The sequence below is a fragment of the Podarcis vaucheri genome (assembly GCF_965113315.1).
Source record: "Podarcis vaucheri genome assembly, chromosome: 16".
NCBI classification, from domain to species: Eukaryota; Metazoa; Chordata; class Lepidosauria; order Squamata; family Lacertidae; genus Podarcis; species Podarcis vaucheri.
Genome location: NC_138754.1, coordinates 35,006,291 through 35,019,133, shown reverse-complemented (window position 1 = coordinate 35,019,133; position 12,843 = coordinate 35,006,291). Strand labels below are relative to the sequence as shown.

The following is a 12,843-nucleotide window of genomic DNA, read 5'->3' as shown; positions in this document are numbered from 1 at the left end:
CATCCTGAAGCAAAGTTCTTAACCCGAGGTCCTATTTCTGGGTTAGCGGAGTCTGCAACCTGAAGCGTCTGTAACCCGAGGTACCACTGTACATATGTATATAAAACAAATGTGTCACGGTCATCCAAAAAAGGTGGCTGTATCCAGGGTTGCTTCCATTGAAAATAACAGACAAGACTAACTTGGGTCCATTAATTTCAGTAGGTCTACCCTGAGTACCCTGAGTCTAGGACTTTCCGATCAAAAGGTTGGCAGTTCAGATCCCCGCAACAGGGTGAGCTCCCGTTGCTCAGTCCCTGCTCCTGCCAACCTAGCAGTTCAAAAGCATTTAAATAGGTACCGCTCCGGTGGGAAGGTAAACGGCATTTCCGTGCGCTGCTCTGGTTCGCCAGAAGCGGCTTAGTCATGCTGGCCACATGACCCGGAAGCTGTACGCCGGCTCCCTCGGCCAATAAAGCGAGATGAGCTCCGCAACCCCAGAGTTGGCCACGACTGGACCTAATGGTCAGGGGTCCCCTTACCCTGAGTATAATTTAGTTTGGGGCTGTTCTTTTCTGATCATGGGCTGCCTTTTTCCATTCCAGAGTTCGCACTTTCCCCAAGGAATCTCATCTGGGCCACGACACAGTCCGCGCCCTCATGTACTACGCCCTGAAGGTGTGGAGCGACATCACGCCGTTGAATTTCCACGAAGTGGCTGGCAACAATGCCGACATCCAGATCGACTTCTCCAAAACGGACCACAATGACGGGTACCCCTTCGACGGTCCTGGCGGAACAGTCGCCCACGCTTTCTTCCCAGGGGAACACCACACCGCCGGGGACACTCACTTTGACGACGATGAATATTGGACTTTCCGATCATCAGGTACGTCAGGGTAAGAGAGCTGCGGAAATGTGCGGGAGTGCCCTGTTTGCCTCCATGAGCGTCGAGGGAAGAAGGGGGAGGCCAAAGGAGGACGGACCTCTATAGAAGGGAAAGGCTTCCTTTATACATGTATAAAATGTACAGTTGTATCTCGGGTTAAGTACTTAATTCGTTCCAGAGGTCCGTTCTTAACCTGAAACTGTTCTTAACCTGAAGCACCACTTTTGCTAATGGGGCCTCCTGCTGCAGCCGCGCCGCCGGAGCACGATTTCTGTTCTTATCCTGAAGCAAAGTTCTTAACCTGAAGCACTATTTCTGGGTTAGCAGAGTCTGTAACCTGAAGCGTATGTAACCTGAAGCGTATGTAACCCGAGGTACCACTGTATAAAGTAAGTAACAAATGTTGGAAATGTAAAGAAAAAGAAGGAACTTTTTATCACATATGGTGGGAATGTAAGAAAGTGAAAAGCTTCTGGGAAATTATATATAATGAGATGAAAATGATGTTGAAATATACATTTATTTAAAAAAAGCAGAAGCATTTTTACTTGGCATTGTAGGGGAGGATATTAACAGACAGGTCAGTAAATTGTTTTTATATGCAACAACAGCAGCAAGAATATTATTGGCACAAAAATGGAAACAAGAAGAATTACCGATGAAAGAAGAGTGGCAAATGAAGTTAATGGACTATGCAGAACTAGATAAGATGACAGGAAGGATTTGAAACCCGGGGGACCAGAGATTCTTTTAGGACTGGAGTAGATACTTGAATTATTTGAAAAGAAATTGTAATAAACAGATTACACTAGTAGGATTGCAAGAAGTTTTGTAAGAAGGATTATGCAAAATATTGCAATGAAGACAATGAAAAGAGTTATTAGTTAAGGACAATTAAAAGTAATAGAGAAATGAAGAAATGTAGATTAAGTGACAAAGACTGAAAAATCTTCAGATGCGGTTGATGGAAGTCTAAAACATTGTATAAGAAAATAAATGACTGTTGGAAATGGGGTGTGGGTGTGTGGGTGTGGGTGTGGGTGTGGGTGTGTTTACACACACACACACACACACACACACGTATATGTATATGTATATGTATATAAAGAAAAGAAAGAGAAAGGCTTCCAGTGGGTCAACTGCTGCAGCAGCAGGAGCAGGTCCAAAGTAAGAGTTGCTGAAGCAGCAGTGGAGCTGTCCAGCCAAGGAATCAGGCTGGAGATGTTGAACTAGCAGTGTGCTGTTAATTGGCAGCTTGCTGTTGACAATGAGATTTGGTTCTTTGCAAGCCAAGGCCTGTTGGCATGGAGAGAGAGAGAATAAAATGAGTGGCAGATACTGTAGATCACGGGTGTCAAACTCATATTCATCGGGGGCCGCATCAGCAGTTTGGTCACCCTCAAAGGGCCGGTTGTATCTGTAGGACCACGTGTCCACTCTATTATCATAAATTATTGTCACTGCATTCAATTATTACTGTTTTTTGTAATAATGTAAGTAATAACTAGCTCTGAAAGCAGAAACATAGTCAGAATAATGGCAAGTAGATATTCAAATGTGCTCAATATAAAAACAAGTGGAGGTTTCCTGAATGCATGTAAAGTGGAGGTTTCCTGTGTAGAACGGCCGGCGCCGCTAGAGGGCAGACGTTCTCTGGCTTGTAGGCTGCTGCGCATGCGCTGAAGAGGCGGCTTTCTTGTGTCAAAAAAAAAAGTGAGAATAAAAGGTGAAGGCTGGCGGCCGGCGGCGGCTGCACGGGCCACATGACGAGGTCTGGCGGGCCGGATCCGGCCCCCGGGCCTTGTGTTTGACACCCGTGCTGTAGATGGTGGAAGGACCCCGAGTGAGAAACAGGGAAGTCGGAGGCAGCTTCTCCAGGTAAGAGAGAGGAAAAGAAAGCTCCCAGGTGAGAGGTCGGAGAGGGCCTTCTTGGTAGTGGCGCCCGCCCTGTGGAAAGCCCTCCCATCAGATATCAAAGAAATAAACTACGATCTGACTTTTAGAAGACATCTGAAGGCAGCCCTGTTTAGGGAAGTTACAGATAGGTAGCCGTGTTGGTCTGCCATAGTCAAAATAAAAAAATTCCTTCCAGTAGCACCTTAAAGACCAACTAAGTTAGTTCTTGGTATGAGCTTTCGTGTGCATGTATCTGAAGAAGTGTGCATGCACACGAAAAGCTCATACCAAGAACTAACTTAGTTGGTCTTTAAGGTGCTACTGGAAGGGTTTTTTTTATTCTGTTTAGGGAAGATTTTAATGTTTGATCGTGTTTTTAATATTCTGTTGGGAACCGCCCAGAGTGGCTGGGGAAACCCAGCCAGATGGGGGGGGTATAAATAATAAATTATTATTATTATTATTATAAATTATTACTGGGAGGAGGTTGGCATTTTCTGTTTTCATCCGAAGATTTGGGGCGGATAAAAGTACTTATGCATGCACCACATGGTCAACCTGTGGAAATCAGTCTGCCAGGAGGTGGTGAAGGCTACCCACTTAGATGGCTTGGACATATTCATGGACTTGGGCAAATTCATGGAGGAGAGGGCTATCAATGGCTCCTAGAGATGACAGCTCTGCTCTGCTTGCACAGCTGGAGGGAGCAATGATTTAAGTACCAGCTGCTGGAAGCCACAGGAGCATAGCTGTCAACGTTTCCCTTATTCCGAATAGGATTCCTCGCAAGAAAAGGGAAAAGTTGACAGCTATGCACAGGAGGGGAGCGTTACTCTTGTGCTCAGATCCTCCTTCCTGGTCTCCCAGGGGCATCTAGTTGGCTGCTCTGAGAATAGGATACTGAACTAGATGGGCTATTAGCCTGATATAGCAAGCTATTCTTTTTTATTTTTTTAAAAAAAATTCACATTGCAGTGGTACATCTGGATGCGAACGGGATCCGTTCCAGAGCCCCGTTCGCATCCTGAGTAGAACACAACCCGCATCTGTGCATGCGCAGGTCGTGATTAGCCGCTTCTGCGCATGCACGTGACATCATTTTGAGCGCATGCGCATGCGGCGATACCCGGAAGTAACCCATTCCGTTACTTCTGGATTGCCGTGGAGCGCAACCTGAAAATGCTCAACCTGAAGCATATTTAACCCGAGGTATGACTGTACATGTTAATTGTCATACACATTCAACATTGTACATAACATATAATATATTATTTCTACAAATTCCCCACACCTAACCCTATACCCACCTCCCCTTTTACCCAAATACCCATGTGACTTCCTTCACCCACATGTGTGATATCCAACTTGTTACTTTAAAAAAAGAACAACTCTAATATTGTGTTCAGTTTTGTTCATTAGAATGATCATTCATCTATTAAAAACATAGCTTCTTAACTTAATGGGTTCAATCTATACTTACCCAGAGATTTCTAATAGAATGATTTTGTACAATATATTCTTCAACACATTTCCATTCCTTTCTTAGTTTTTCTTTTGATTGCATTCTGATCGACGCTGTCATCTTTTTGCTTTTTTTGTATTCTGGATACCCTGCTGACGATTTTCTCTATATTTTACGCTGTTGCGTAAACAAACTCAGAGGGAAGGGAAAGAAGCTCCACTCTATTGTTTAAAATTGCATATGATTTGCAATGTGTGTGCTTGCAAAAGGAAGGGGAGGTCAACCAGTTATACATTTATTTACTTCTTTGTGCATCTGCCTCCCTGCCTCCTTGTTATTTTCAGATACCCATGGGATGGATCTTTTTGCCGTGGCAGTCCACGAGTTTGGCCACGCCATTGGCTTGACCCACATCTCTGCCATAGAGTCGATCATGAGGCCGTACTACCAGGGCCCCGTCGGAGATCCCCTGAAGTATGACCTGCCTTACGATGACAAAGTCCGGATATGGCAACTCTATGGTGAGCCCGGGTCTGTTTGTGCACATGTCAAGTTGGTTGGGTGAAGAATTGGTGTTGAGAAACCAGGAGGCATGGCTCCGTTTCCCTGCACAGCGGAGATGTCAGGCGCTTGGAACTATAGGCTGGCAAGTATCATAGAATTGAAGAGTTGGAAGGGACCACGAGGGCTATCTAGTCCAACCCCCTGCAATGCAGGAATCTTGTGTCCTATGTGGGGCTTGAACTCACAACCCAGAGATTAAGAGTCTCGTGCTCTACTGACTGAGCTATCCTCGCTGTAGGTGGAGTAGAGGGAATAGCCTTCAATTATGAATGGCCCAGACTGGAGGAGCATAGCAGATCTAGAAGGTTTATATAGCAGCCAGTGGCATGCCATTGGCTCATTGGCATCACCTGACATAGCCAAGAGGATTCCGCATTGATCTGATATTTATACACCACCCTGTTATTTTCAGGCACCCGTATGATAGACCTCTTTGCTGTTGTGGTCCATGAGTTTGCCCACGCTATTGGCTCAACCCAACCCTAAACTGCTTGCAATTCCCTGCTCCAGTCACTAGGAGGTGGTACAGAGAGCAGGCCGAATGCAATCAACACCTCACCAATAGGGCTTGCAGCCTGGGCCTCTATGGCATTTGATAGGATCACAAATTTCCTCCAGCCTCTGGGTTATTTTTTCTGTTTTGAGTTTTTGCATTTCGTTCTTTTTGCATTTGAAGGGTACCTGCCCCCAGAAAAAAATCAGCTGGAGAACTAGACTCTCCTCAGAACAGGGTTTCATGCTTTTATGGTGAGGCAGGAGACCTGCCAGCCCATGAAAAACTTGGCTGGGCAGTCTGTCTGCTTGCCTGACTTTTCTCTACTTCTGCCCCGAGATGGATAAGCCACCCCTTGCTGGTCTAATTCATCCTTGTCTTTGCATGCAGGGGTCAGGGAGTCTGTGTCCCCAACAGCCAAACCTGAAATATCGAAAACAGAGGACCACCCCATCTTGCCAGACTTACCGGAGAATCGCTCCACTGTTCCGTAAGTTGAGTTCAGGAGTCAACAACCCATCCTCATCTTCTTCGGTGGAAAAGAAGCAAGCGTAGGGCACAGAACTGGAATTCTCAAATCAAACTTTGAGTTTGAAGTACAGGAGCGGGAGTTCCAAAATCCGCATTTGCAAACACTGAAATTCTGAATTTCGAACCGAATTTGAATCCCTTCCCTGGGACCATCTGCACGTAGAGCAGATGTGCTACCACTAAGCTACAGCTCTTCCCGGCTATTCAAGTAGGCTCCCTGCTTGATGAAGAACCCAGCTCTCATCCTCCCCCTTGAACGATAGAAATCATGTGGGTGGGAGGCAAGAGAAGGAGTGAGCAGGTTCACTCAGGAGGCATATGAGCATGGTATGGGAGCCCATTTTGCCTAGAAAGTGAGGTATAAACAAAATAATTACAGTGGTGCCCCGCAAGACGAATGCCTTGCAAGACGGAAAACTCGCTAGACGAAAGAGTTTTCCGTTTTGGAGGTGCTTCGCAAAACGAATTTCCTATGGGCTTGCTTCGCAAGACGACAATGTCTTGCGAGTTCCTGCTGTTTTTTTTTTCCTTCCCCCCCTTTTTTCTAAGCCGCTAAGCCGCTTATCAGCTGATCCGATAAGCCGATAAGCCGCTAAAAGCCGCTAATAGCGCTAATCCGTCAATGGGCTTGCTTCGCAAGACGAAAAAACCGCTAGACGAAGAGAATCACAGAACAGATTCTTTTCGTCTTGCGAGGCACCACTGTACATCTGAACCCACCTCTCTCCAGCTGATGTGGTATCTGAGTGCCTTCTAGACAAGCCTTCCCCAACTTGGTGCCCTCCAAATGTTTCAGATGACAATTCCCGCCAGCCCCAGTCAGCATGACCAGTGACTAGAGGTGATGAGAGTTGAAGTCCAAAACATCTGGAGGGCATCAGTTTGGAGAAGACCGCCTGGACCATTGATAGGCATCCTTTGTACTGATAGTTCGTCTCTGTAGGCTCATGAGCTACTTTTATTCTCCATGCAATGGTCTGAAAAGGATATGGGTACCTATTGCTGAACTTAGGAACATTGAAAGCTGGCTTAATATGAGTCAGACCTTTGGTCTATCTAGCTCAATATTGCCCACACTGACTGGCAGTGGCTCCCCAGGGTTTCAGAAAGAGGGCTCCCCCAGCATGAGTTGGAGATGCCAGGGATTGAACTTGGGACCTTGTGCACCCAAAGCAGATGCTCTCCCACTGACCTATGGTCCTCCCCCATCCATGCTACTATTTTGCTACTCTTGTTCTAGACTGGACCGCCATCTCCTGGCTCTTCTTTCCTCTGGAAACCAGAGTCCACCCTTTCAATAACTCCAGCAGGGTGGAGAGAAGTTCAGCTCCCTCTCCGTGCCCTCAAGTCACCTTGTATCACAGCAGCTTACTCAGCACGACAGGGAAAACTCGTCCGCCATCACTCTCGGGGGAACTCGCCATACATGAAATTTTAATCGGTGCCCTTCCTCACCTGAAATTTGCACGATCTCTCCGCTCGCACAGTTTCACTTGGTGGCTGAAAGGCTGGCACAATTTTGAAGGGCTCAAATAAATCTAGGGGGAGGTATTGGTGTTTATTTGCGGGGAGGGGGGTTCAATAAAGGTACTTGGAAACTTGGGAGGAAGTGATCGTGTCTTTCTGGGTTTCACAAGAGGAAAGGGAAAGCTGAGTGTAATCTGACACGCACTCTGGACTTTAAGAAGGCCAATTTCAAAAAGCTTAGGGAGATATTGAGTGACGTCCCATGGTCAGAAATACTCAAAGACAAAAGAGTCCAAGATGGATGGGAGTTTCTAAACGGAGAAATATTGAAGGCCCAAATGCAGACAGTTCCAACAAGAAGAAAAGTGGATCTAAAGAAACCTGTGTGAATGAATAAGGAGCTTACAGATGAGCTAAGAAGGGCATGTTAAGAAGTGGAAGGGGAAATCACAAAGGAGGAGCTTACACAAGTAGCCAACAGTTGCAGGGGAAGGTCAGACTGGCTAAAGCTCAGAATGAGCTCAGGCCTGCAAGAGAGGTTAAAAATATTTTTAAGGGTTTATTCAGCTATGTCTGAAGCAAAGAAGAAGAACAAGCAGATGGTAAGTCTTCTGCGTGCAGAAGAGTGGCAATGGCGCCCCCTGAGGGGTGTCAGAACTGAATTCCCGTGAGTTCTCCCTGGAAAAAAGCCCCACACAAGCTGGAAGGTGTGCAGAAGAGGGCAACTGAGATGATCAAGGGTCTGGAAACCAAGCCTTTTGAGGAGCTGGGTAGCCATCTTCAAATATCTCAAGGGCTTGGAAGAGGGAACAGGCTTGTTTTCTCCTGCTGTGGAGGGTAGGACTCGAAGCAGTGGCTTCAAGTTACAAGAAAGAAGATTCTGACTAAACATACGGAAAATCTTTCCGACAGCAAGAGCTGTTTGTCAGTGGAATGGTCTCCCTCGGGATGTTGTGGGTTCTCTGCCCTTGGAGGTTTTTAAGCAGAGGTTGGATGGCCATCTGTCATGGATGCTTGAGCTGAGATTCCTGCATTGCAGGGGGTTGGACTAGACATCTCTTGGGTCCATTCCAACTCTATGGATTCTATGATTCTTGTGTGTCATGTGGGATTCTCCAAAGATCATAAGAGATAGGGCAATGGAGGCTGGTCTACTGGTGTGAATTGGGCCCTGCCTCACCAGCCTTAGTTTGCACCCAACCAGTCCCCTAGTACCTGCCTTCTTACTTACACCCAGCCAGAGGCACCGAGTTGCACACAACATTGCAGGGGGCTGTCGCGCATGTGCTGGGCCCAGGGGTTAACCTGAGCAACACGGTCCAGGTCCAGTCCCGAATTCAAGGATTCCGTGAGGAGTCAGTCCGACAGGGCCCAGGCAGGACACAAGGCAGGAAACCAGGCTAGGTCGGGCACAGGGTCTCAGGCAGGTTATAGCAAACAGCAATGTTGCTCCCACAACCTGGGGTGGGGTCTGACAGCCTTTTATCTCTGTCGGGGTAACAGCCGGTCCTGATCCCCCAGCGACTCACCTCCCTGTCTCGCCCGAATGCGAGCACTCCTTCTGCAAGTACTCAGATCTCTCCTTCTCTCAGACCTTAGTCTCTGCAGCTCAGGAGAGGTTGGTGGGTTACTAGACCCAGGGGCCACCTCAGCCTCCCCTGACCCAACCAGTAGTGGAGCAGCTGTAAGTGATGGCCCAGCTGAAGGCAACGAGGTAATCCCCACATCTGGAGCCAGGGCAGGCTCAGGCCCCTGACTCGGCCCAGCTGGTGTTTGTTGCAGGGGAACCTGTGCAGACTGGGACTCTTCAGGATCAGGCCCCAGACTTGGTTCAGATGATGCCTGAGGCAAAGGATCTGGTGCAGACTGAGACTCCTCTGGTTCCGAGTCCGAGCCCGAGTCCCAGGCCATCACACATGTGTGACATCACACACACCTGGCACCAGCACGCGGGGCTCCTCAGAGGGTTGCACCAGAGTCGAGGAGGTCGACAGAAGGGAAGGCCAACCTTTGGGAGCTGCCTCCTCCACCCCCTCAACATTGAGGGAGCCTGGCCCCTTGCCCAGAGATTTTGAGGGTTCTGAAGACACCTCGGTCCCCTGGAGCTGGCCGGTTAGCTTCCTTCTCCTTCATCTCAGTGTTGCCCTTGTAGAACTCAAGGAGGAGAACGCTGACAAAAGTAGAATAAATTGGCTCCATCTGCCATTGGCTCTGGCTCCATCTACCGTTGAGGCTCCCTGCTTTCTGCCTTACCCGTTTTCAGTGGGACCAGCTGCCATTGGGCAGGGAGCTTGGCAAGGACCCTCCATGCAGAGGTAGTCCATCAGCACCACCTCCAAATTTTCAGCTGAAAGAAGAACTCCAAAGTATATTTGATCCAGACAAACGCAAACCTTTTCAAATCCTGCTGATTTCAGAATTACATGTGTTGCTAAATCTCTTGCACTGGAACAGATGCGGATCCAAAGGGCATAAATTAGGTATATGATGTATAATGTTCAATGCGGGCCACTGGGCAGCTTCTGGTAGACTAATTACCAGACAAAGGATTTTTTATTTTATTTTATTTTTTTCAAAAAAATTATTCATTTTATAACACAACTAAACAACACAAACAGAAAAACAAACAATACAAATAAATTCTTGTCTTATCCTTCTTTTTTCTAAACATTGTTACATGAGCTTCCCCAAGTCCCCCCTATCTGATTTTCATTTTACCTCATCTTTAGCAGTTTATATATATCCTAATTTTTAACCATTTTTTTAATCACGCTTACTTTTACCATAAAAATCTTCACATTTTATCACTTACAAATAATACTATTTTAAAATACACTATCTTCTACTTCTAACCCCACAGCCTATATCCACTTCCAAAGCTATTCTAAGATTTAAATATTAATATATATTTTTTTTTCAAATATGCTTTAAACTTCTTCCAATCTTCTTCCACCGTCTCTTCTCTCTGGTCTCGGAGTCTCCCAGTCAGTTCGGCAAGTTCCATATAGTCCATCATCATCATCTGCCATTTTTATTTTATTTTTAAATCACAGCAACCTGATTTTTATTTTTTTTTATGAAGATGCCAGTGATTGAATTTCTTAGACCTGGTGCCCTTGGCTTTCTTGCAGTAGCAAGGAGAATGCCCCGTATTCTCAGAGATAACCAAGAAACTAAAACACATTTTTGAGTGCAATAAAGAAGTGTTCCTCTGGGGGGAGCAGGGGGGAGCAAAAGCAACAACTGTGCCCTAGCTATTGACAGCTTTGGGTAGCCCTGCCTGATTGGACAGAACCTATGACATCACGAATGATAAGCAGCGCCATTTTGCTTTGTGTTCCATTAGGCTCAGAAGAGACGTGCCCAACAGATGCAACACGCATTTTGACGCAGTGGCTCAAATTCGAGGAGAGGCTTTCTTTTTCAAAGGTGAGCATGTGGCTGTTTTCCTTTAAAAAAACAACAACAGCATGCTGCTGGGGTTTGCTTCCAGGCCACACTAGCTGGGGAACGATCATAGCAGGTTCAATGCTTGCCATCTCCAGGCAGGTCTGGGAGAGGCCCCTTGTCTCAAACCCTGGAGAGCCACTGCCGGTCAGTGTGGGGGGGGGAAAGGTAAACTAAAGGACCCCTGGACAGTTAAGTTCAGTCAAAAGTGACTATAGGGTTGAGGCGCTCATCTCACTTTCAGGCTGAGGGAGCCGGCATTTGTCCACAGACAGCTTTCTGGGCTGAAGTGAAGGACATGAGGCAGAAGTTGATAATGCAGGTGAGCTGCAAGCAAGCTGCCGGCCAGCTCTGTGGAGGCTCCTTTTATTGACACAATATGCAAGCCCAGGCAGATACATTTTGGGCTATGACCTTTACACATCTTCCACTCCCAAGATTGCGGGGTGGTACAAATCGATTTTGGCACCTGTTTCCACCACATCATTTTCCCCTTGCACAGTGTATGACGAAGGAGACAAAGGTCTCAGAGACAAAGGTCACAGACAGGACACCGCAGACTTGAGACCGCAAAAGGTTAGACAGAGGGCAGGATGTTCAGACAGCTGTGGCTTTATCTGTGAGGGGGAGTGTGCCCCACACCCCAAGGTCATGAGTGCAGACAGCTGAGGCTGCCTGCAGGTGGGGAGTGTGCTCCGTACCCAGCGATCATTCCTACACTAGGCCATGTGGCCAGCATGACTAAACCGCTTCTGGTGCCATGGAACACTGTGCCGGAAGCCAGAGTGCATGGAAATGCTGCTTACCTTCCCACCGCAGTGGTACCTATCTATCTACTTGCACTGGCGTGCTTTCGAACTGCTAGGTTGGCAGGAGCTGGGACAGAGCAACGGGAGTTCACTCCGTCGCAGGGATTCGAACCGCTGACCTTCCGATCAGCAAGCCCAAGAGGCTCAGTGGTTTAGACCACAGTGCCACCCGTGTAGACAGCCCTGAGTAGAAGAATCAGTGGTCTGACTTGGTATGCATGTAGGGGCAGGGCTGGTGTGATGATGATGGCAACTTCTAGTGTGTGAGCCCTAAGCAAAGGTCACCTCTCTAGTCTATGCCAGCTGCTGCCACAGATGAGCAAGGCAGAGGCAAGAGCTGCAGCCGCCACAGGAGCCCCATGGCAGTACCAGCGAGCCCTGCCAAGGCCCTGGTGCTTGTTCTAGGATGCTGGCACCAGGCTGGATGAGGCCCCTTCCGCTCCTTCCCTAAGGCTTCCGTCTCCCCAGCCTGAGACTCTGTTCAAGTCTCTGACACTCCAGCTATGTGTGCCTTAATGATGCAACCCATCTGGCATCACACTCTGCAACAGCTGCTCGCAAGACGTGTCCGAGAGTGAAAAAAAGGAAGAGAAGCAGAGAAGCCTGGGTACAGCCTCGCCTTCGGTTGCTCTCCCGTGAGAGCTCTTGTGCAGTCAAAATTTGGAGAATCTCCAATGGTTCCTTGGCTAAGATGCTTTCTGACTGCAAAAGCATTCGTTCCAAGCCATCTCTGCTTTCATTGTAGTCTTCTTTCTGATGACGACGATATGTGATTATTAGGAGTAATGTTTTGAATAAAATATTCTATTTTTTATGAAAAACAGCCACTACAAAAATTCACCTGTTCTACAAACACTATCCAAATGCTAAATGCAAATCATGGAAAGGCAGTCAACATCATTCAATGTAAAACAACCCATTTGTTCTTTGTAACTTATCATGGTTCTTAAAAGAGATTAACTGAGCCAAGTATTTTAGATCTTATATATACTGTATATTAATCTCTTCCTGCCCCAATAACCGACATGGATGCATTGCCTCCAGTGTACTATCATTCTAATAGGATACTAGCAAGCGTCACTTTTCTACTGATTTGCTGACAGCCTGACATAACCCGTATTATATTTGTACATTTCGCCACCTGAACCGCCCCCATAATAATAATAATAATAATAATAATAATAATAATAATAATAATAAATAATAATAATGTCATCATTAGCAACAACTGCATCATCATATTTAGTATTTATGGTGTGTTCAGAACATTTCACGTTCAGTATTACAATAGTAGCCCTTTGTCTTG

General features: G+C 46.8%; 1 protein-coding gene across 1 annotated transcript in view; it reads left to right on the top strand.

Moving 5' to 3' along the window:
• Positions 1-12,843, top strand: part of MMP17 (matrix metallopeptidase 17) — a 162,012-nt gene that overhangs the window by 137,020 nt on the left and 12,149 nt on the right. Inside the window, exons 4-7 of the mRNA XM_082204144.1 lie at positions 585-868; positions 4,571-4,747; positions 5,674-5,773; positions 10,628-10,710. Coding sequence (XP_082060270.1) covers positions 585-868; positions 4,571-4,747; positions 5,674-5,773; positions 10,628-10,710 — 644 coding nt within the window. The remainder of the gene's footprint in view (positions 1-584; positions 869-4,570; positions 4,748-5,673; positions 5,774-10,627; positions 10,711-12,843) is intronic.